The sequence below is a fragment of the Carcharhinus amblyrhynchos genome, chromosome 6 (assembly GCF_965287045.1).
Source record: "Carcharhinus amblyrhynchos chromosome 6, sCarAmb.v2.hapA, whole genome shotgun sequence".
Taxonomy (NCBI): domain Eukaryota; kingdom Metazoa; phylum Chordata; class Chondrichthyes; order Carcharhiniformes; family Carcharhinidae; genus Carcharhinus; species Carcharhinus amblyrhynchos.
Window position 1 is genome coordinate 92,030,555 of NC_137329.1, and position 21,683 is coordinate 92,052,237.

Sequence of the window (21,683 nt, forward strand, 5' to 3'; positions counted from 1 at the left end):
TACCTTACAGTGCCAGGAACCCAGGTTCAATTCCCAGCTTGGGTTATTGACTGTGTGGAATTTGCACATTCTCCCTGTGTCTGCATGGGTTTCCTCTGGGTATTCCTGTTTCCTCCCACAATCCCAAGATGTGCAGTGAGGTGGATTGGCATGCTAAATTGCCCTTCAGTGTCAGGGGGACTAGCTAGGGTAAATGCAGGGGGTTATGGGGGTAGGGCCTGGGCTGGATTGTGGTTGGTGCAAATTCAATGGGCTGAATGGCCTCTTTCTGCACTGTAGGATTTTATATGTCATTTATGTAAGTATCAATGCTTTCCCCCTCACATTGGGCACATTTGTTAAACTTAGCCCACTCAGCAATGATATTCTTTCTCAGATTGAAGTATCTATCAGTTGCTTTGATTACTTTGTTTTACTCTTTGTTGATATCCTGTATGACAAGAATATCATCAGGAAGTCTCCATCACCTAATAACAATGTACTATCCTGCTCACTGCTCGCCTTCATAGTGAGGCCTGACACAGTAATATGTCTGGCAAATTTATTGTTACATTTTGGTTGTGTTTGGTCGAGGCCTGCCACCTTCTCCAATCTTTCCGGCAATGATAGAAACTTCTCCATCATTGTTTTCATAAGTCTGCAGAATATATGCAACAGAAATTGCTGCTCTGGTTCATAACTTCCATCAGGCTGTGGCAGACACTAAATTTTCATATATCCCTAGCTGAATGTAACTGATGTACATAATCAGCAGATTAAATTTAAAATAACTCATTAAACCCCCAATCTGCACTGCGGGAAGGAAATCTGAAATAAAAACTGAAAATGTTGGAGCTGCTCAGAGCCTCTGGGTGATGTCATCAGTGTGCGCCGCAGGAGCCCCAGAACCATCGAGAAAAACCCGGGACAGGGCCCGGCGGAGCGGCGGTGAGGAGGAGGAGGAGGAGGAGCGGGGACAGGGCCCGGCGGTGAGGAGGAGGAGGAGCGGGGACAGGGCCCGGCGGAGCGGCGGTGAGAAGGAGGAGGAGCGGGGACAGGGCCCGGCGGAGCGGCGGTGAGGAGGAGGAGGAGGAGGAGCGGGGACAGGGCCCGGCGGAGCGGCGGTGAGGAGGAGGAGGAGGAGGAGCGGGGACAGGGCCCGGCGGAGCGGCGGTGAGGAGGAGGAGGAGCGGGGACAGGGCCCGGCGGAGCGGCGGTGAGGAGGAGGAGGAGGAGCGGGGACAGGGCCCGGCGGAGCGGCGGTGAGGAGGAGGAGGAGCGGGGACAGGGCCCGGCGGAGCGGCGGTGAGGAGGAGGAGGAGCGGGGACAGGGCCCGGCGGTGAGGAGCGGGGACAGGGAGGTGAAGAGAGGGGACTGGGTGGCGTGGCGGAGCCCGAGGCCGGAGCGGTACTGGGGGACTACCAGCTTTGAGGTGCCCTCCCTACAGTTACAGGTGGGCATGGTTTTGTTTAATGCGGGTCCATCGCATCGGACGATGCGAGTCTGCCTGGCGGGAAACCTGAGCTACCACTGGGTCCACTCCGTTCAAATTCCCTCCCGGGATTGACCTGGCATCGCGCCGCTTTACGATCAGCCACATGTTGTGTGAATGTTTAAAGCTGCGTTGGGAGTGGTCCAACCAGCAGCAATTCTGCTTCTCCCATCACTACACTGAAGGTTTAAATCATAGCCAGGGATTTCAGCACCCATTTGCTCAAATACATTTTGAATAGTGTTGGCTGGGGACAATATTGGTGCTTCAACAATCATACTTACCTAATTGTGGAGCTAACAAAGAGGGTATTGAAAGAAAATATAATGGGCTAAACAAAATTCAATTAATCCTGAGTAAAATCACTTGCAATCTACTGCTCATCATTGACATATCTGCTCAGGAACATCACTGAGTGTTCTTTTAGACAGTGTCGAGGAAAGTGAAAAACATGCACGCATTGGGGGAGTTCTGGAAATTTAAAATCAATGAACATTGGGAGGAGATAATTGACTTTCAAAAACAACTGCCTTTTTAATGCAGAGAAATGACCCATGGCATTTTGCAGAGGCCTTCAGAAACGAAATAGATAGAGATAAAAGAAAAATTGGGACGGGTGACCAAAGATGGGTTTTAGTAGTTTAAAAAAGTGTGATGGAACAGTATAGTGAATGAAATGCAGTATGACGGGAGGTAAAGGCATATCCGCCAATGGCGTAACTAAAGGAGGAGGAATGCTCAGAAGGTCAGAGAACAAGAATGTTTGGAGTTGGCTAGAGGTGGGAAAAGGCGTGATTCACAAAAAGGTTTATACACAATAATTTTAAACAGGAGTGGCCCAGAAACCATTCTAGTGATAAGGACAGGGTGGAAGTAGAGTAGGACTTGTGATGAGAAACAAGTAGAGTTTTGTGTGATCTGGAATTTACAGGGTATGGAGGCTGAACAAGAGTATATTGGGATAGTTGCAGTCGGTGTGGATAAGGATTTCATTGGGTAATATCTCAAAGATAGAAATGATTTCAGCTACGTTTTTACTGAAAGAGATTGTTCGTCTTATATCCAGCTGTGGTTGAGGCACAATGTGACGTGCAGTGGAGAGGTTGGGAGAGGTAGAGCTGGGTGTTTCTGCACATGTGGAAGCATGTAATTGAGGGGGAACATGCTAAGATAAATATATGGATGATTACTGAGGTAATGGTGTGACAATGAGATAACATTTAATGTAGTGTGAAGATGCTCAGCCTTCAGGTGAGCTAGCAGCAGAATATTGCTAAACTAGCTGACAGAGGCACAGGAGGAGACTGTGTAGTTGACTGTCAAAGATGACGAGGACAAGATGGCATAATCCACCAGGATAATAATAACCAAGGGAATCATTTGTGACTATGGTTAGGATCATTTCACTACTAAGACAGGAATGGGAATTTGATTGGCAAGATTGAAATCTTGCCAAGATTTTGATTTGGTTTATTATTGTCACATTTATGGGTATATTGTGAAAAGTATTGTTTCTTGCACACTAAATGGACAAAGCATACTGTACATAGAGAAGGAAAGAGTGCAGAATGGAGTATTCCAGTCATAGCTAGGATGTAGAGAAAGATCGATTTAATGTGAGGTAGGTCCATTCAAAAGTCTGATAGCAGCTGTTCTTAAGTCGGTTGGTACATGACTTCAGACTTTTGTATCTTTTTCCCTGTGGAAGAGAGTATGTCCAGGGTGCATGGGGTCTTTGATTATACTGGCTGCTTTTCTGAGCCAGCGAGAAGCGTGGACAATAGAAGGGAGGTTGGTTTGAATGATGGATTGGCCTTTGTCTACAGCCCTTTGTAGTTTCTTGTGGTCTTGGGCAGAGCAGGAGCCTTACCAAGCTGTGATACAAGCAGAAAGAATGCTTTCTATAGTGTATCTATACAACTTGGTGAAAGTTGTAGTGGACATGCCAAATTTCCTGAGTCTTCTGAGAAAGTAGAGGCATTATTGAGCTTCCTTAACTATAGGGTCGCCATGGAGGGACCAGGATAAGGTGTTGATGATCTGGACACCTAAAAACTTGAAGCTTTTGACCATTTCTACTTCGTCACCATTCATGTAGACAGGGACATGTCCTCCAACGCTTGCTGAAGTTGATGACTAGCTCCTTCATTTTGTTGATATTGAGGGAGAGATTATTGTCATCACACCAGATCACCAGATTCTCTATCTCTTTCCTGTACTCTGTCTCGTCATTGTTTGAGATCTAACCCACTATAGTGGTGTCATCAGCAAACTTGAAAATTGAGTTGAAGGGGAATTTGACCACACAGTCATAGATGTATAAGGAGTATAGTAAGGGACTGAGGACACAGCCTTGTGGGGGCATTGGTGTTGAGGATGATCATGGAGGGGGTGTTTGTTACCTATCCTTACTGATTGTGGTCTGTGGGTTAGGAAGTCTAGGACCCAGCTGCAGGGGGAGGAGCTGAACCCCAGGCCTCGCAGTTTGGAGATGAGTTTTGTAGGAATAATGGTGCTGAAGACTGAGATGTAATCAATAAATAGGAGTCAGACATTGGTTTTTGTTATCTAGATGTACCAGGGTTGAGTGTAAGGCCAGAGAGATGGCATCTGTCACAAGACTAGTAATCCAGAGACCCAGGGTGACATTCTGGGGACCTGGCTTTCAAACCCATCATGGCAGTTGGTGAAATCTGAATCCTATAAAAATCTGGAATTAAAAGTCTAATGAAAACCATGAAACCATTGTCAATTGCTGTAAAATATCAATCTGGTTCACTGATGTCATCTAGGGAAATAATTCTGTCATCTTTACCTGGCCTGGCCTACATGTGACTCCAGATCAATGTGGTTGACTCTGAAATGGTCTCGCAAGTCACTCTGTTGAAGGGCAATTAGGGATGGGTAACAAATGCTGACCAGCCAGCGATGCCCATGTGCCATGAATGAGTAAAAGACAGATTGAAATAGTGTCTCTGGAAAGATGGATATGCATGTGATGAAGTGAAAGCACACTCAAGGACTTGAGAGAAGAAAGGAGGTTGGAGATGGTGTAATAGTTTACCAGGAAAGAGGGATTGAGGTTTTTCTTTGAGGGTTAACGCTTGAGGTTTTTTTTAGTGAGGGCAAGAGTATCTGAGGGTTAGAGCAAACAACTTGCTTTTATCATCCAGCATGGAGACCAGAACAGGAAGTTTAGTTTTTCTGCCAACAACTAATGATTGGAGGTTTTGGAAGTGAGAAAACTAAGTGTTAAGGAGGTGAGTTTGGCTTGACGTGATGGAGTTGGGTCGGTTTCTTGTTGTAATTAAGCAGTTGTCGTTGTAGTTTCTTTGTAATATTTAATATTTTTCCTCTCAGCTTAAGGTTTGGATCTACTTGATGCAAGCAATGGATATCCGACCTAATCAGACAATTTATATTAACAACATTAATGATAAAGTTAAAAAGGAAGGTAAGTAGTTCTGAAGTTTCCTTCACTTATGTTCACTGTCATTCCAGGAACGTTATTTATAAGATGTGATACAAGCAAAAAAAGACAGAAAATCATGGGGCTGTTATTCTTTTTACAATTCAAGTTATTTCTCCGATAGGAACCCAGCTCTGCTCACTATGTTCAATCTCATTTTAACATGAAGCTGAGCAGTTGTATGGTCTCCTATAGTAACAATCTGACTACTTCCTTTCTCTTTTTTGTGCTGCTTCTTATGCAGCACATCTATATATTAAAACACACAGCTGATTAAAATTAATGCTGATGAAAGGAAGCACTGAAAAGAAAATTATTCTATAGAATCAAAACTGAGATTTGACATTGGTGGATTTTCCACAACAAATCATTTAATTTAATCCTTTGGTTAAAAGTGGAGTTTCCTGCTGAGAAAAATGGAAACTACAAAAAATGGAAACAGTCCAATTCTCAAGAAAAATGTTAAGTGGTGATAAATTATTGAAATTGTGGGTTTCATGCTATATATTGTATGTAATTCTATGGTTTTTGGGTCACAGGAATGGAGGAAAAAAGAGGTGTTTAAAGTATTCTATCAACATCCTTTGCCCTAGTAAATATTTTGTGACATTTGTGAAAGAGAAAGGGATAGATTTTTTAAAAACAGACTCAAACATACAAAATAAGAGCAGAAGTAGGCCATTCAGCCCCTCGCGCCTGCTCTGCCATTCAGTAAAATAGTGCCTGATCTGTTTGTTTCAAATTCCACATTTCCATTTACCCATAAGGTTTTAGATTCTCATTAGGCAAGGGAATCAATCTACCTCTGCCTTAAAAATATTTAGTGACGCTGCCTTCAGAGAGGCAGAGACTTCAAGTCTCACAACTCTCAGAAAAAAATTCTCCTCATCTGTCCTATAAAGACGAGCCCTAATTTTAAAACATTGTCCCTAGTTCTGGGCTCACTTGCAAGAGGAAAGTTCCTTTCTGCGTCCACCATGTCAGCAACTTATGCACTTCAATTAAGTCATGCCTTACTTTTCTAAGTTCAAGTGGAAATAAGTCCAGTCTAACTAATTGAATTTGGAGTAGTAACATGCACAGGTTTTGTTTTGTGTGGGGAACTAATCAGCCAGGTATAAATCTAGACGACAAAAAAATGAGTCTTGAATCATTATCAGTTCTCTGCCTGAAGGCAGGTCTGACTCTCAGTGGCACAATCTCCACTTTGTGCCACTATACAAAGGATGTAGGTTCCAAATCCACATCAGCTGGAACAGGAATCAGACACTGTTAATGGCATCAGTCTGATCAACACCAGCCAGCTGAGCCAAGGAGTCTGAGTTGCAGTGGCAACATGCATATTAGCATACATGTTGGAGCCTGGAATCATGAATAGTGATGGTAAAGACTAGTTTTCTCTCCATCATGTGACTAACCAGGAATTTCTCCCACTCTTGCCTCCTGCCATTGGCATATGGCAAATGGTCAAAGGATTTGCAGATTGACATTCAAATCTGTCTGGCCATGTCATACATGCACACCCCTTGGCCATCAAGTTCTGGAGTGGAACGTATTGTTTATGGCTCAGGCAGGGATACTACTCACTGCATCACAAGAACCCCCACTTAAATCTTTGTAACCTTTCAAGAAAGAGAAGAAAACACCTGTGGTTAAGACATGTTAAATCAGTGTAGGTAGAGTTATTTATGTAATAAAATGGGACCCTTTTGACCACTAAATCGATGCCTGCTCTCTGTGCAGCAATTCACTAAGTCTCACTTGATGCCTGTAATCCTTAGTTTTATTTTCTTTTAAAATCATTGATTGTTTCCACTTCACCTTACATAGGCGTCAAGTTCCAGGTCATTAACACTCACTGCTTTTTAAAAAAAGGGTCATCCTCACATTCCCCAACATTTCTTAACCAAGACTGTAAAATCTATGTCTCCGAGCTCTTGCATTATCAACAAATGGGGACAGTTCTTTGCCTACCTTATTTAAACCTGTTATGATCTTGTGCACCACTTTTAAATTTCTCTTCAATTTCCTTTTTCCCATGAAGAACAATCACAGCCTTTCCAACATAACTGTGTAACTGAAACAACCAGTCCTGGAATTGTTCTGGCAAATCTCCCCTGCATTTTCTTGGGGTCCTAAAATATGATGGCCAGATTTGGATACTGTATGGTGGCTCAATCGGTGCTTTATAAAGATGCGGTATTATTCCCGTGCTTTTGTACTTAATTTTTGATGCCAAGGATTCCATATGGCTTGCTAATTACTCTTAATATGCACTTGCATCTTCAATTATAAATGCATGTGCATCCTGCTGTGAATATCTAGTTCATGGTTCATATTACTACTTTGGATGATTGTTATTTCTGGGAGGATTAATGTTTAACTAGAAAATGGGATTAGTGCAACATGCAGCTGTTGGGGCTGTGTTGAAAACAGAAAGGAGGCATTTCCCAGCTTCAAGTATTGGAGATGGAGTTGAGGCTGCTAAGGAAAATCTTTCTGCCCCGTAGAAGTGCAAATCCCCATACCTAGAAACAGGTTTTAAGGCCCTGAAATTCTCCAAATTTATTCCCAGGTTTGACAAGAGGATGTAGAAAACTTTTTTGTCATTTTTAAGAACGTATTTGATCAGCTACATTGACGGCAAGAATTGTGGGCACTCATCACACAGGGTCAACTATCAGGAAGGGCCTACGAAATCTATTCCACGCTATCCCCTGAATTGGCAATTAATTATAAACAGACCAAAGCCACAATTCTTAGTGCTCATGAGTTGGTCTCAGTGTTTGAGTTTGTCCCAGAAGTTATCGTTAGCAATTCCTGTAAGAAGCCCACATAGACTTATTTGGAATTTGAAAGAATTTTAATATTGTTCAACTGGTGGGTTCATGATTTAGAAGTAGTGTACCTACAAAGGGGTAAGGGAATTGGTACTGTTAAAGGAACTCAACTTGCCTCCCCCATAATATAAAAATGCTCTTTGAGCAAAAAGTTAACTCTGCAAGGACAGCCGCAGTTATGGTAGAGGACTATAAAGTGGTTCTCGAACCACAGCAGATCTGGGTCAGGTAGTTCATATCGGCAAGTAAATGAGGAAGACTGAAGGGTCAAAGTCAATTCAAGGCAAAAGAGAGTAGCGAAAGCAGGGAAAATCTATTTCCAATTTTTAAAAAAAAAGATGTGGAAAACAAACCAGTAGGGCTACTTTCATTTGTGGCATGTTAGGACATATTGAGGAGAACTACTGGCATGCCAGAGAACCACTGGAAACAGCATAATCAGTGTATGTTGTCACAAAGGTTTCAAATCTCCATGCAAACACAATGATAGTTGTTCACACCCTCCAGATTCTTGTATTTGATTTGAGTAACATCTCAGCCCTAAAATTGTTATCCAACCACATTTTGTAGAATTAATATTTTTGTAATGGAATAAGGGTAATGGTGGCTCAGGGCAATAGAGGCCAACATGCAGTTAAAAACAGTGGCTATTCTTCTGTATCAATAGAAATTTTAAAAATTCTTAATGGTTTTGAATGTTGTGTGATAAAGTGTCAGTGAACTTAAATTTGTGCTATCTAATGGTATAAAAACAAGATTTTGCCCTCTTCCTATTTCTGCATCATCCAGCCATTAACATTACTCTTTTCAATTCCTCTGATTCCATCCCCCTCTTTGTTCAATCTAGGCTCTACACTAGAATTCTATCCCTAAATCTTTGTTTCCCTCTTCTGCTTAAAATCCACCTCTATTGCTTTTTTTTTTCACTCTTTCTAACTTCCCCCAGCTACATGTTAATTTTATGTCTCTGAAATACTGTGTTAATGATACTGCATGAACTCAAATGAGTGCACATTGGGCTTTGTGTAACATTATTGCCTTTGATTTGGAAGGTCCTAAATACAAGCCTTCTGTCAGACAGCTCTACACACAATCTAGGCCACCAATTTGTTCCAGCATTGAGGTTGGATTATCCTTTAGAAGATAATTTATCTGCTTATCCCAAATGTGCATGGGGAAAAAAAATCTGATTAATATTCATCCCTCAATCAATAAATACCATTGAGAGATTAACTGGCCGTTTACCTTTTTGCTGTTTGTGGAATATTGCTGTAAGCAGTTTGGCTGTTACATTTGTCCACAGTATATTTCAATCATATTTAATTGACACTAAAGCATTTTAGGATGTCCTGAGGATTTAAACAGTGCCACGTACATGCTGTTTTGTTCTTCCTGCCTTTATCGTTGCTGTTTTATATTAAGGAATATTTACACATGAGTTTACTATGTTTTAGTACTGCCCATTTTCTTAAAACCTGCTTGGAATATTACTAAATCCTCTGAGTTCCTTTATGTGCATGCCCATACCTATTTAGGGAGAAGAATATTTTGCTGAAGCAATTAAAAATCAAAAATGTGTATGAAAGGAGCATGCTGGTATAGGGCATCATGACATCAGTAAAATGTAGAATGTGGGTACAAGCCCACATTCTAGTTATATAAACATTATTCTTGGTCATGGAATGTATTTATTGAAATATCAAGTTCTAAAAGAACTGATTGTAGCAAATAAATAATGTATTTTTATTTTCTGTAGAGCTGAAGAGAGCATTATATGCACTATTTTCTCAATTTGGTCAAATAATTGATATTGTGGCGTTGAAGACTATGAAAATGAGAGGACAAGCATTTGTAATTTTTAAAGAGATAACATGTGCCACAAGTGCTTTACGGCAGTTGCAAGGATTTCCATTTTATGGCAAACCTATGGTAAGTAAGTAGCTACAGAAGATTGGTATTGCATTACAAAGACACAGAAATAAAGAGCTTGTCTAGCAGAACAAGCCACATTATTCATCAGTGCCGTTTTTATTCTTTTACAGCGTTGCTGACTAGGCTGGCATTTATTGTCCATCCCTATTTGCCCTTGATAAACTTAAAACTAACATTTTTGTGGTTCAGAACTTTCCATTGTTTCAGAAATCAGTCATTGTTCAGGAGGAGATTTGCGCTTTTTTTTATTTTATGTATTAAAAATAAGAGTATGATATTGCATCCATAGGTGTTTGTCCCCATCTTCATGAATTCATCTCCATGTCCATATTTCCCTATACTCTAACTTTGTGAGAGAGGCAAAGCACTAGAAACTTGTAATAGGTTTGTGTTCCAGCAAAAGTTTCTCCTTGATCCTTTGTGGATGATCATATGGGTAGAAGACCTAAGTGATCTTCGTTGGATAATATTACCTCTGTGAGCTATCCAAATTCTAAAATGTAGCCAGGCTTCTCTAAGAGTTGCTTTGTAATGTGATGATGTCACAGATTACGTTTATTCATTCAGTGATGACTGAATCAGTGCTGCATTCTGCTCTTGCCCCGAATTGGAAAATTTAATCATCTTTGCTTTCAATTTCCACCCTTCTCTCTGTTTCACCATCTCCAGCTCTTCCCTCCCATGATTTCTATGTCTTCTTAGCTAATATTCACTATAAGCCTATTGACTCTGTGACTTCCTTGATTAAACATCCTTAAATCCTGTAAAGACTCTATTCTCCTGGTTCTGCTGCTACTTTCCATAAGAGTGCTTCTAAGATCCATTTTGTCTCTCAGCTGAGGACTCCCCTGCCCCTGCTCATGTAGACGACAGGACCTTCAACTGTGGAGTTGCATGTTCTCCCCCTGTCTGCTTGGGTTTCCTCGCACAGTGAGAAGATGTGCGCGTTAGGTAGATTGGCCATGCTAAATTGTCCCTTAATGTCCCAAGGTGTTGGTTAGAGCATTTGGTAAGTAAATACATGGAGTTATGGGGTTAAAGGCTGGGTGGGATTGTTGTTGGTGCAGGCTCAGTGGCCTGAGTGTGTATTGCAGTGAAATTTTCTGCTGTTAATAATTACATCTTGAACCTGTATAGCACTCGAGCGTCTGAGTCAGAAGATTGTGGATCCAAGTCCCACTCCAAAACCTAGGTTGTCACTTCAGTATGATACTGATTGATAGCTGAAATATCAAAGGTCTTATCTTTTTGAGGAAACATTAAACCAAGACCTTTTCTGTCCTCTTGGGTGGATATAAAAGGCTTCATGGCATTATTCAAAGAGAGCATTGCAAATGTGTTTTGGTCAATATTGATCACTCCTCCCAACATCTAGAAATTGATTATCTTGTTATTAAATCTTTACATGTTTATAGGCCCTTACTGGGCATAAAATGCCTGTCATACTTACCCATGTAGCTTTGACTGTTGTACTTAATTTCCTAAAGTGTACTGGGTTATCCAGGAGTTGCAAAATATGTTAAATACAAGTTTGTTCATTCTTTGGCTGTAAGCTTTGAAGAAACATTCTCCTGTTTCCATATTCAAAAATAGTTTCTGGGCCTCAACTGAAAATTGAAGGTTAACGAAAGCAGTTCTTTTCATTTTTGTGACTGAAACTAAATCCAGAACCTCATTTAGTTTTCCAAAAAAAGGAGAGTTTCCTATGCTAATTATTTATCATTTGGGAAGTAATGATTATAAATTCCAATTTGTTTCAAATCAGAAACCGTCCAAAATTCTAATCCAGAGTTTCAATTTAATGATCTAAATGCAAACATCAATAAAATTTTTTTCCCTGCCTTTTCTGCCCAATATATGGAGACCCAAGTTATGAAGTTGGAATTAGAAGAGGCTATGAAAATGGAGTGCATGTGTGTACAAAAGTAGTATATCATCTGCAAATGTTCAATGTTCTTTAGACTTTTCTGGCTTTAAAATCAGACCTTTTTCTTAGTAAGAGCTAAACTACTTCTGGATGGAGAGTGAATTGTGAACAGGAAGTGTCAGTTGGCATAAACAATAATATGTAACTATAACTTGTATTTTCCTCAGCGCATTCAGTATGCAAAAACTGACTCTGATGTAATTTCAAAAATGAGAGGCACCTTTGCTGATAAAGAGAAGAAAAAAGAAAAGAAAAAGGCTAAAACCCAAGAACAAGCTGCAGCGAACAAAAAGGCTAATCAGGTGAGGATTCTTGCACTTAATTTCTGATTTCCTACTCACAGGATGAGATGGTTTTACAGTGGTTGTCTTTGTAGTTTATGGTTCTTAGAATGTCCACAAATGCTTGTTTCCGAAAAAAACTTTCCTGAAGATGATGCCATGAGTACCAACATATCTCGCATTTGGTGAGATGCCAGTAGAATTATGACAAGGCAGCTGTTAAAATTTAAACCCTTCAAAGGATTTCATAATTGTGAATTAAAATGTTTGACACTGAACAAATGAAATATGTTAATTCATTCAGATAAATGTATTAAATAAAAAGTTTTTTATTTAAATGTACTGTAGAGCTTGGGTTGCTGGTTAGATTGCAAGTTGAGCTTGTATTTCCTCTGGAGTAATTTACCCAAATTGTATAAGTTATGGCTAAGGAGCTTGATTTGTGGTTGGAAATAGCTATCAGATGGAAGTGTTAACTGTGCCTTTGTATTAAATATATTTTTTCCAAATATCTCTCTCTGAAATTTGTAACCTTTTGAATGTTGCCGTATTTGTCACCAATCTTGGAGGTTTTCTCACTGAAATAAAACACACAATCCTAATGGTTCAAGTGAGCCTCAACTTCATTTTAAAATGTAATTATTTCAGTCTAATATTCATTGCTATGTCCAAAAGGGATTGTACTTTTCATGCTACTTTAGATAAATCTCACTACTGAGAGATAAACTCTGTGGCGTCTACTTAATGTTTTACTCAATATTTCAAACTATGATGCAAATTTTGTTTTGAAATAGAAAATTTGAAAATCTGTTTAACTGCAATTTACCATACCAATACTTTGTTTTGGAGCTTTGTGCTTAATGATTTGGTTGGTTTAATCGTGCCACTTTGTTTAAAGGTGAGAAGCAAACTTAATTTCCTTGTTGTTCGGAAGCACTTCTGCATAGTCTGGAACTTAAAATTACTTCTTCATTTTAGGGAGCGTCACAGATGGCAACTTCAAACTCTAACCAGACTACCTCCTCAGCAAATCAGGTATGCTTTAAAAACATAAGAAATGGGAGCAGCAGTAGATCATATTGTCCCTTGACCCTGTCCCAACATCTAATATGATTGTGGCTGATTATCTTTCTCAACTCCACTTTCTTACCCATTCCCCCTATCCCTTCACTTCTTGAGAAAACAGAAATCTGTCCATCTTAGCCTTGAATATATCTAACAATGGAACATCCATAATGGTCAGGGGTTAGAGAATTCCAAGTGTACTGAATGAAGAAGTTTTTCATCTTAGTCCCAAATGTAACAAATAAATTTTACATTTACAAGTGAGCTTACATTTACACTGCAGTGAAGTTACTGTGAAAATCCTCTAGTCACCACACTCTGGCACCTGTTCAGGGACACTGAGGGAGAATTTACCATGCCCAGTGCTCCTAATCAGCACGTTTTTCGGACTGTGGGAGGAAACTAGAGCACCCAGAAGAAACCCATGCAGACAGTTGGAGAGAACATGCAGACTCCACACTCACCCAAGGCTGGTGTTTCTTCAGAAAGAACTCTTCAAAATGCAGCAAATGAAACAATAACAAATTGCTCCAACTTTTATCAAACCCTTTCTTTGATTTATAAGAAACATCATTACTTCAGATTTGGGGCCTCACTTTGGGCCACTCCAAGCTGCCCACAATTCTACATAGTTACTTATTTATAGTGAATCAATTGGTCAGCTGACTATTACATCACTGTGGTTCCATGTTTTACTGGGTCAGCTGACCCTTGCATCTTGTTCGCATTGGTCACATTACATCCAACACACATTTGTCACTGGTTACGTTCTAACCGCCACATTTGAACCCGGGTTCCTGGAGCTGTAAGGCAGCAGTGCTAACCACTGCACTGCTGTGCCGCCCCTGATTGACCTGAGATCTGTTCCTGAGGCTGTGTCCTAGATTGTCCAATCTGGGGAAACTGTCTCTGTTTACCCTTCATATTCTTGTATGTCTTGTATGAGATCACCTCATCCTTTTTAAGTTCTAGAGAGCATAGGCTTAATTTATTCAGCCTCTTCTCCAATAGGACAACCTTTCGTTCCAGGAACCAATCTAGTGCATGTTCATGTACTGATTTAAAACAGCACAGCCAGGTGTGATCACCAAAGTACTATAAAATTGTAGCAAGATTGCAAGGGGATGAGTGATTTCGTGCTACTTTAGATAAATCTCACTACTGACAAAACTCAGACATCTACTTAATGTTTTACTCAAATATTTTAAATTATGGTGCACATTTTCTTTTGAAATGGAAAATTTGAAAATCTGTTTAATTGCATTATACCATACCAATACATTGTTTTGGAGAGTATTGCTTTGTGCTTAATGACTTGATTAGTTTAGTCATGCCACTTTATTTAACATGAGAATAAGGGTCAACTTTCCAATTGCCTTCCTAATTCCTTTCTGTACCTGCATACTAAGTTTTCGTATTCCTTGTAAGAATGCATCCACATTTAAAAGCTTCATGCCTTTTAAAAATAGCCTTCCTTCCCCACATTATACTCATCTACCACCTTATTACCTACTTGTAGCCTGTCTGTGTGTCTCTTTGCAACTTCTTAGTTTTCTTCCACACAGCTTGCATTTAGGTCAGTTCATTAGTTACATCACTTTGTTAAAATAGCTTGCATCAGAGAGTCAGGATAAATGGGTCAATTTTGTATTGGTAAGTGAGTCTAGTGGAATGCCACAGGGATCACTGTTAAGGTCTCAACTATTTGCACTCTAACAATTACTTGGATGAAGGGACCAAGTATATAGCAGATAAATTTGCTGATGACTCAAGATGGGTAGAATAATAAGTTAAGAGGACATGAGTCAGAAGGATTTAGATATGGTCAGTGAATGAGCAAAAATTTAACAGATGATATATATCATGTAGGAAAATGTGAACTTTTCCACTTGGCAGGAAGAATAGAAAAGTAATATTGTTTAAATGGAGACTGCGGTACTCCTGAAGAAGCAAGAATTTTGGGTGTCCTGGTGCATAAATAACAAATTAGAAAGATGGGGTGATCTGATTTGACAGAAAAGATTCTGAAGGGATTTGATACAGTGGATGCTGAGAGGATTTTTGTTGGGAAGTCTAGAACTAGGAGACATAGTTTTAAAATTAGGTGTCTCCCATTTAAATTGGGGTGTGAGGAATTTTTTCCTGAGTGTTTGTCTCTGGAATTTACTTTCCAGAGAGAGTGGGGGCTGGGTCACTTAATATTCAAGACTGAGTTGGTATATTTTTGACAAGGGAATCGAAAGTTAATAGACAGCAGACTGGAAACTGGATTTAAGGCCACATTCAGATCAGCCATGATCTTACTGATAGTACTTATACTATCATGATCTTACTTATACTTATAGTCAGCCATGATCTTACTGATCTTACTTATAGTATAGCAAGCTCAAGGGGAAGGTGGCTTTTCCAGATGCTAATTCTTGTGTTCGTTTCATTTAGTTTTGAATTGTTAATGAGCTTGGTAAATCACAGTAAGTCATTGATAAATTGTAAATACTAGAGGCTCAACACTGGTTCTTGAAGCAATTCTCAATTATTTACAGCTTGCCAAATTTAAAACACTCTGTTTATTGTTACTTTCTGCTACCCATTCTGCCTCAATGCTAACACATGACTCCTAACTCCAATGAGCCATTATCTGGAGTATTAACCGCTTATGTGTGACATCTTTTAGAAATCCAAGTAGATTACATTACTAGTTTTCACCTTTATCTACCCCACTATTTCATCCTCAAAAAATTTCTAAATTTTGTAAACTCACGCTGGCTCTGTCTGATCATACTAGAGTTTTTGGTTTCCTTAATCATTCTAGCCTTGTCCTTTAATATTTTCCGGCTGGTAGAATGTTATTGTTTCTTATGGGGGGAATTGATTACAAAGGTGGGAGATTATGCTTGAGTTCCATAGGGTGTTGATGAGATGACCATAATTGGAATACTATGTACCGTATTGATCTCATTATTTAAGGAAAGATGTAAATATGTTTTGTGAGTAAGTTTTACTAGACTAATACCAGTAGTGGGCAGATTGTCTTATGAGGAAAGCTTGGACAGGTTAGGCTTGTGTTCACTGGAATATAGAAGAGTAAGAAGTGATTTAAAGGTTTTGATTAAGAACCTGAGGGCTCTTGACAAGGTGGATGTGGAGAGGATGTTTCCTGTTGAGAAAATCTAGATCTAGTGGTCACTGTTTAAAAATAAGAGTTGCTCGTTTAAGACGAGAGGAACAAAATTCTGAAGGTCATTAATTTCTGGAACTCTTCCTTTTAAAAGGTAGTGAAAGCAGAGCCTTTGAATATTTTTACGGCAAAGCTAGATAAATTCTTGATTAACAAGGGGGTGAAAGGCTATTGGGAGTCAGCAGGAATGTGGGTTGAGGTTACAATCAGATCAGCTGTGATCTAATTGAATGACGGAGCCTGCTCTTCAGAGTGGCCTCTTACTCCTAATTTATATGATTGTCATACTTCCCTCCTTTCTTGAATAGCATTGTTTCTCCATGCTGTGGTTTTTGTACACCACATGCACTGCCATGTCTTTCTAACTGTATATTATCTGAATCGCAGATCTGGAAAACACTTGGGGTCAAACTCGTGATTTTATTGCAACAGTAGTTCTACAAGAAAAGGAATTCTAGTTATTTCAACAAATATTTCAACTGAATCAAAACTTCTCCCTCTGCAAAGACTGCATAAAGCTATCCATGTGTGAAAACAATTTGAGGAATATAAATACAAATGATTTTCAAGAGTCTGGCTTGTGACTTGTTTACACAAAGTCTAATTGGGAGCTGTTTTCTCCTGAGTTGAAGAGACTGGTTTACATCTGATAGGCTTGATATTATTTGAGGAGTAAACACACTGGTCCAGATATTCCAGCAGAATGGGTGCGCCTGCTGCTGACTACCCACTTATCATTTTAAACTGGAGCCTTTGTACCTTCAGGTTCCAGCTTCAGATAAAACCCAGTGACGAACAGTATGGGAGGCTAAATGGTGTATTATTTCAAGAAAACCACACCTCCTGTTCCTCATGAACTAAAGACGTGCTCCTCAAGGTCTGTTTTCAGTTCATTGATGCATATACTGTTTTTAAACAGATCTGTCAACTTCAAACTGCTTAGCCTCGCCACCACCCCTAGTCCCCAACAACAATGTTCACCTCTGCCTCACCACCAACCCCCTCCCCCTGACTTTGTTCATCTTGAAAAATTCTCATTTCCCCTCACTGGTTCTTCTGGCATGGGCCAGACTGGAGCCAGGAATTCCAGAAGTTGATGGGGGAGGGGAGTATTTAATTGGAGCTTTGCTCCTTAGCAGGCTTTACATGTGATAAGATAAACTTCAAATAAATCTGTTTTTAAAGAAAAAAGATCTTGGTCATCTGTTCCCATTGTTGTAGGAAATCTTGCAACAATCCAGGCAGGATAAGACTGGTGGTTGGGAATTTAAATTTTCCACATAAGTAACATTGCATGTACATGTTACAGGACTTCCTCCAGGTTCCAAGGAGTATCAGCGACTTCAGTTCAATAATTTGCTGTTCCCTTATTAGAAGATTCAGGTCATTATTTCCTTGAAATCTGCCTGTTGTAGTTTCAGCATCTATGGTTAAAGAGAACAGCTTCCGAACTGCCAATCTTGATCCATGACAAAGCCCTTCTTTAGGATTCAAGTTTCATAGTAACATTGTAACTACTCTTTGCTCTAAGTCTTAAGCACGTGCAATGCCATGTCCTTTGAGGTAGGACTGTGAAGAAACTGGAGTGTAGAGACTGTTGTCTTCATCTTTTTACAGAGTTAACACATTCCCACACAATTTATCTAGCATCGTTTTTAAAATAAAAATCTTTTAATTTAAATCTAGTCAGTTTTTCTAGCACAAATAATAGCTTTTAAATTTCTATCAAGTTGTCCCTGCCATTTGTCACATTTACTTCCATCATCCTCCCATGCCATTCCCATCTGTCCCATTAATCGCATTCCTCTGATATAATCTCTGCAACAGGATAACTTTACTGTTGGGGTCCTTTTTTATTTATTCATGGGACATGGGCATCGCTAGCTGGCCAGCATTTATTGCCAATTCCCAGCTGCTGAGGGCAATTTGAGTCAACCACACTGCTGTTGACTCTAGAGTCACATGTAGGCCAGACCTGGTAAGGACAGCAGATTTCTTTCCCTAAAGGACATTAGTGAACCAGATGGGTTTTTCTGACAATTGACAATGGTTTCATGGTCATCAGTAGATTCTGAATTCCAGATATTTTTTATTGAATTCAAATCTACCATCTCCCATGGCGCAATTTGAACCCGGGTCCCTAGAACATAAGATGAGTTTATGGATTAGTAGTCTAATGATAATACCATTAGGCTATTGCCTCCCTTGCTTTCTACTGTTTTGTTCACCAACTGTCCAACCACTACCAACAGATGCCTCTGAGCAGCATTTGTGCTTTTGAGTGCTCATACCACTGTGTGCAAAGCACCACTCACCTACATATGCACTTGTTAAACTGCAATTAAAACAATCCAAATTGATAAGAAAACTTGAGTATTGGTACTTAATTTTCATTGAATTGATTATTTTGGTTTTATTAATTAATTTATCTGGTTTTAAATTACTTAGCTTTATAGAATGTTTACAGTTCTTGTCTTGGAGGGAATATTAACTCTGTCCTATTCACCAACCAATCACCTACCTGTTGTCCTGTGATATCAGATTTTATTCCCTTGTGCATTGTTCATTCAGCTGCTGCTCTAGATGCTCATTTTCAGTGGCCTCAGGAGTTCACATACAGGCTGGTCTATTGTTGTTCCTTTTCAATCCCTCCTATCTGGATGGTTGGCAGCTCTTTAGGTCAGTGTAATGATTCTAATCTGGGTGATATTGAGGGACAAGGTCTTGGTTCCTAATCTTGCATACTGCGCATTTTCTGGAAGTGACATCAGAGAAGCACCACTGAAGCTAGGAATAGATCAAACAGCCCTTGGACCACTGGGTAGTCTGAGAAAGTCACAGCACAGGTAGAAATATGGTAAATTTTCCCTAGTGTTTGTTTATGCGGCCTTTTACTATAGGATGTATGCTATTCTCTGAAAAAAAACACGCATCTTAAACATTCTGATTTTATCAAGTAACTTGGGTTTCACAGTTGCCTTCTGGTTAAATTGGATCTGTATAATACAAAATGTACACATATATTTAAGTTACATTATTCATCTGTGATGTAAAAATAGGAATTGAATTACATTAACTAGCTGTTTTTAGATATCCCAATTCATCAAGTTATTTTTTATATATGAATTATAGTTGATTTTATATTTCCAAATAGAAATAAATCTTTAGCCTGAATTCTGTTTTTATGTCTCAAAGGTACCAGATAATCCACCCAACTATATTCTATTCCTCACTAATTTGCCTGAAGAGACCAATGAAATGATGTTGTCCATGTTGTTTAATCAGTAAGTAGAAATTATGAAAATTCCAATAAATGTTAATTTGATTTTATGTAATGTAGCAAAAAGACTGGGATTTTTCTCCTAAACAAACATTCTTGTTATTAATGGACATGATTAATATATTCATTGATTTATTCACTTAATGAAAGAATAAAGTGTTTTATTATAACTTTAATGTCCATTACATAGAGCATTTAGGAGCAACTCAGTTGGCAAATGGAGTGCAGCTTAACTCCCATGTGAGACTACTGTGAAGTTAAACAACACTGGAAAACTATGCCACAGGTTGAGGATACAATTTCCATACCTGTAAGGTGGTTTACCAAGCTTGGGCAGTTTCACTCAGCCAACTGGTTTGAATTTGTGTGTCCATTTGCAATGGAGCCACATGCTCTGTCTAGCAGTGGCAGAAGGAAAAGTAACATTTTCAAATTATCAAATTTTAAAAAGTAAGCTATTTTACAAATAATATTTTCAATAAACTATGCGCCCTTGTTTCTTGCGGTTCTTTTAACTGATCATCTGCTTTGCATGTAAAGTAAAATGGCGTTATTTCAGATTACATGCAGATGCTTCAATCTACTGAAAACATTGTTGCAAAAATTAGTTCATAAATTATATTCTAAAACATAAATATTTAATTTTAAGAATTAAAGTAACTATGAAAAAACGGAGGCATCTGGTTGGGAAACTGGTAAATGCAACTTGAGCCAGTGCCATAGAATCCCTGCAGTGCAGGAGGCCATTTGGCCCATCGCAGCTGCACCAACAACAATCCCAACCAGGCCCTATCCTCGTAATCCCACGAATTTATCCTGTTAATCTCCTGACCCTAAGAATCAATTTAGCATGGCCAATCCATCTAACCTACACGTCTTTGGACTGTGGGAGGAAACCGGAGCATCTGGAGGAAACCCACCCAGACACGGGGGGAACGTGCAAACGCCACACAGACAGTTACCCAAGACTGGAATTGAACCCAGATCCCTAGTGCTGTGAGGCAGCAGTGCTAACCACCATGCCACGTGGTTAGCCTGGGTTATTACACTTAAGGAACTGTGTTTATTCAATAAGATCACAGTCGACAGTGGGAGCATTGGCATAGGTAAAATTATAGCTAAGTCTGCCCAGCAATCTGCTGATTTGTGGTCAAGCAGCTACCTCTCTCCATTAGTCAGTGAGTCTTTTTTTTTCATTTTGGAGCATCCTTTAGGAAGTTTATTTTCTGTTTGGTACCCCACCTTACTAGGACAACTGAAATCAGGAATTTAGCAGTTTGGGTGAGTTGCAGACATAAACTCGTATCTCCCGTTTCATCTGGCAGTGGCACTATTACCTAATTTTCACGTTAGTGAATTTCAGTTGTCTCAAAGCAAGCTTTGCATGACCAAGCTTGTTCAAAAAATGCTCAGACATTTTTAAATTTCATTTAATCAAAGGTATGTTTTGTTTGACGCATTTTGCATATTTTAACATCAGGATGCTTCTATTTTCATAACTCAGGTTCCCTGGTTTCAAAGAAGTGCGTTTGGTACCTGGCCGACATGACATAGCTTTCGTGGAATTTGAGAATGAAGGACAAGCTGGGGCTGCACGTGATGCATTACAGGGATTCAGAATTACACCATCTCATGCCATGAAGATCACTTATGCCAAGAAGTAATTTTTGAAGTCATAAGCGAGTTGGAAAAGTTTTTCACCGATGTTGATCTTGACTGCACAGTTTACTTATCACGAAGGTTTGGGGTTGGGGGGGGGGAGCCACACAAAAATTCTGAAGCAAATAGCTACTTTGTGGCATTCTTCCAACAATTGCAGTCCATCAAAAATTGAAATGTGGCATATAAATGGAAAATTTTTCTGTAGATATTGGCTGCTGACATCTGAGAATGCAAGACTGTCCCCAATGTTTTATACAATCAAATGCTTTTTTTTTCCTGTAACTTTGTCAGAATAAAATCAGTTATTTTGTAGTAAAATTTGGAATCAGCTCCTTGCATTTCAGATTTCTTTGTGATTCACGATGAGCTATATAAACTTTGACTAAAGTTGTATAGCAATTATAAAATGTATATCCTGTTTTCAGATTCTTAAACTTATTTGTCACTCCTGCCCCAGAACCATGGAATCAAACACCTCTAATAGTGCTGAGCTTCATTATAATGCAATCACCTAATAAAGTTTCACATAATCTGTCATTTACATGGAATGAAGACTGCAGAGCTACTGTGTAATTTT

General features: G+C 39.4%; 1 protein-coding gene across 4 annotated transcripts; it reads left to right on the forward strand.

Moving 5' to 3' along the window:
• The first annotated feature begins 909 nt into the window (after nt 1-909).
• On the forward strand, nt 910-21,424 carry snrpb2 (small nuclear ribonucleoprotein polypeptide B2). 4 transcript variants are annotated; one of them, XM_080190937.1, is made up of 7 exons: nt 910-927; nt 4,833-4,926; nt 9,538-9,710; nt 11,808-11,942; nt 12,900-12,956; nt 19,360-19,448; nt 20,949-21,424. In XM_080190937.1, exons 2-7 carry the CDS (start codon nt 4,854-4,856, stop codon nt 21,106-21,108), a joined length of 687 nt encoding a protein of 228 aa, XP_080047063.1. In that variant the 5' UTR covers nt 910-927; nt 4,833-4,853; the 3' UTR covers nt 21,109-21,424. The 4 variants fall into 4 exon arrangements, with proteins under 4 accessions (XP_080047063.1, XP_080047059.1, XP_080047058.1 ...); XM_080190933.1 differs by lacking the exon at nt 910-927 and adding an exon at nt 1,251-1,284; XM_080190932.1 differs by lacking the exon at nt 910-927 and adding an exon at nt 1,256-1,284 and having other exon boundaries at nt 4,839-4,926.
• Nucleotides 21,425-21,683: the final 259 nt, after the last annotated feature.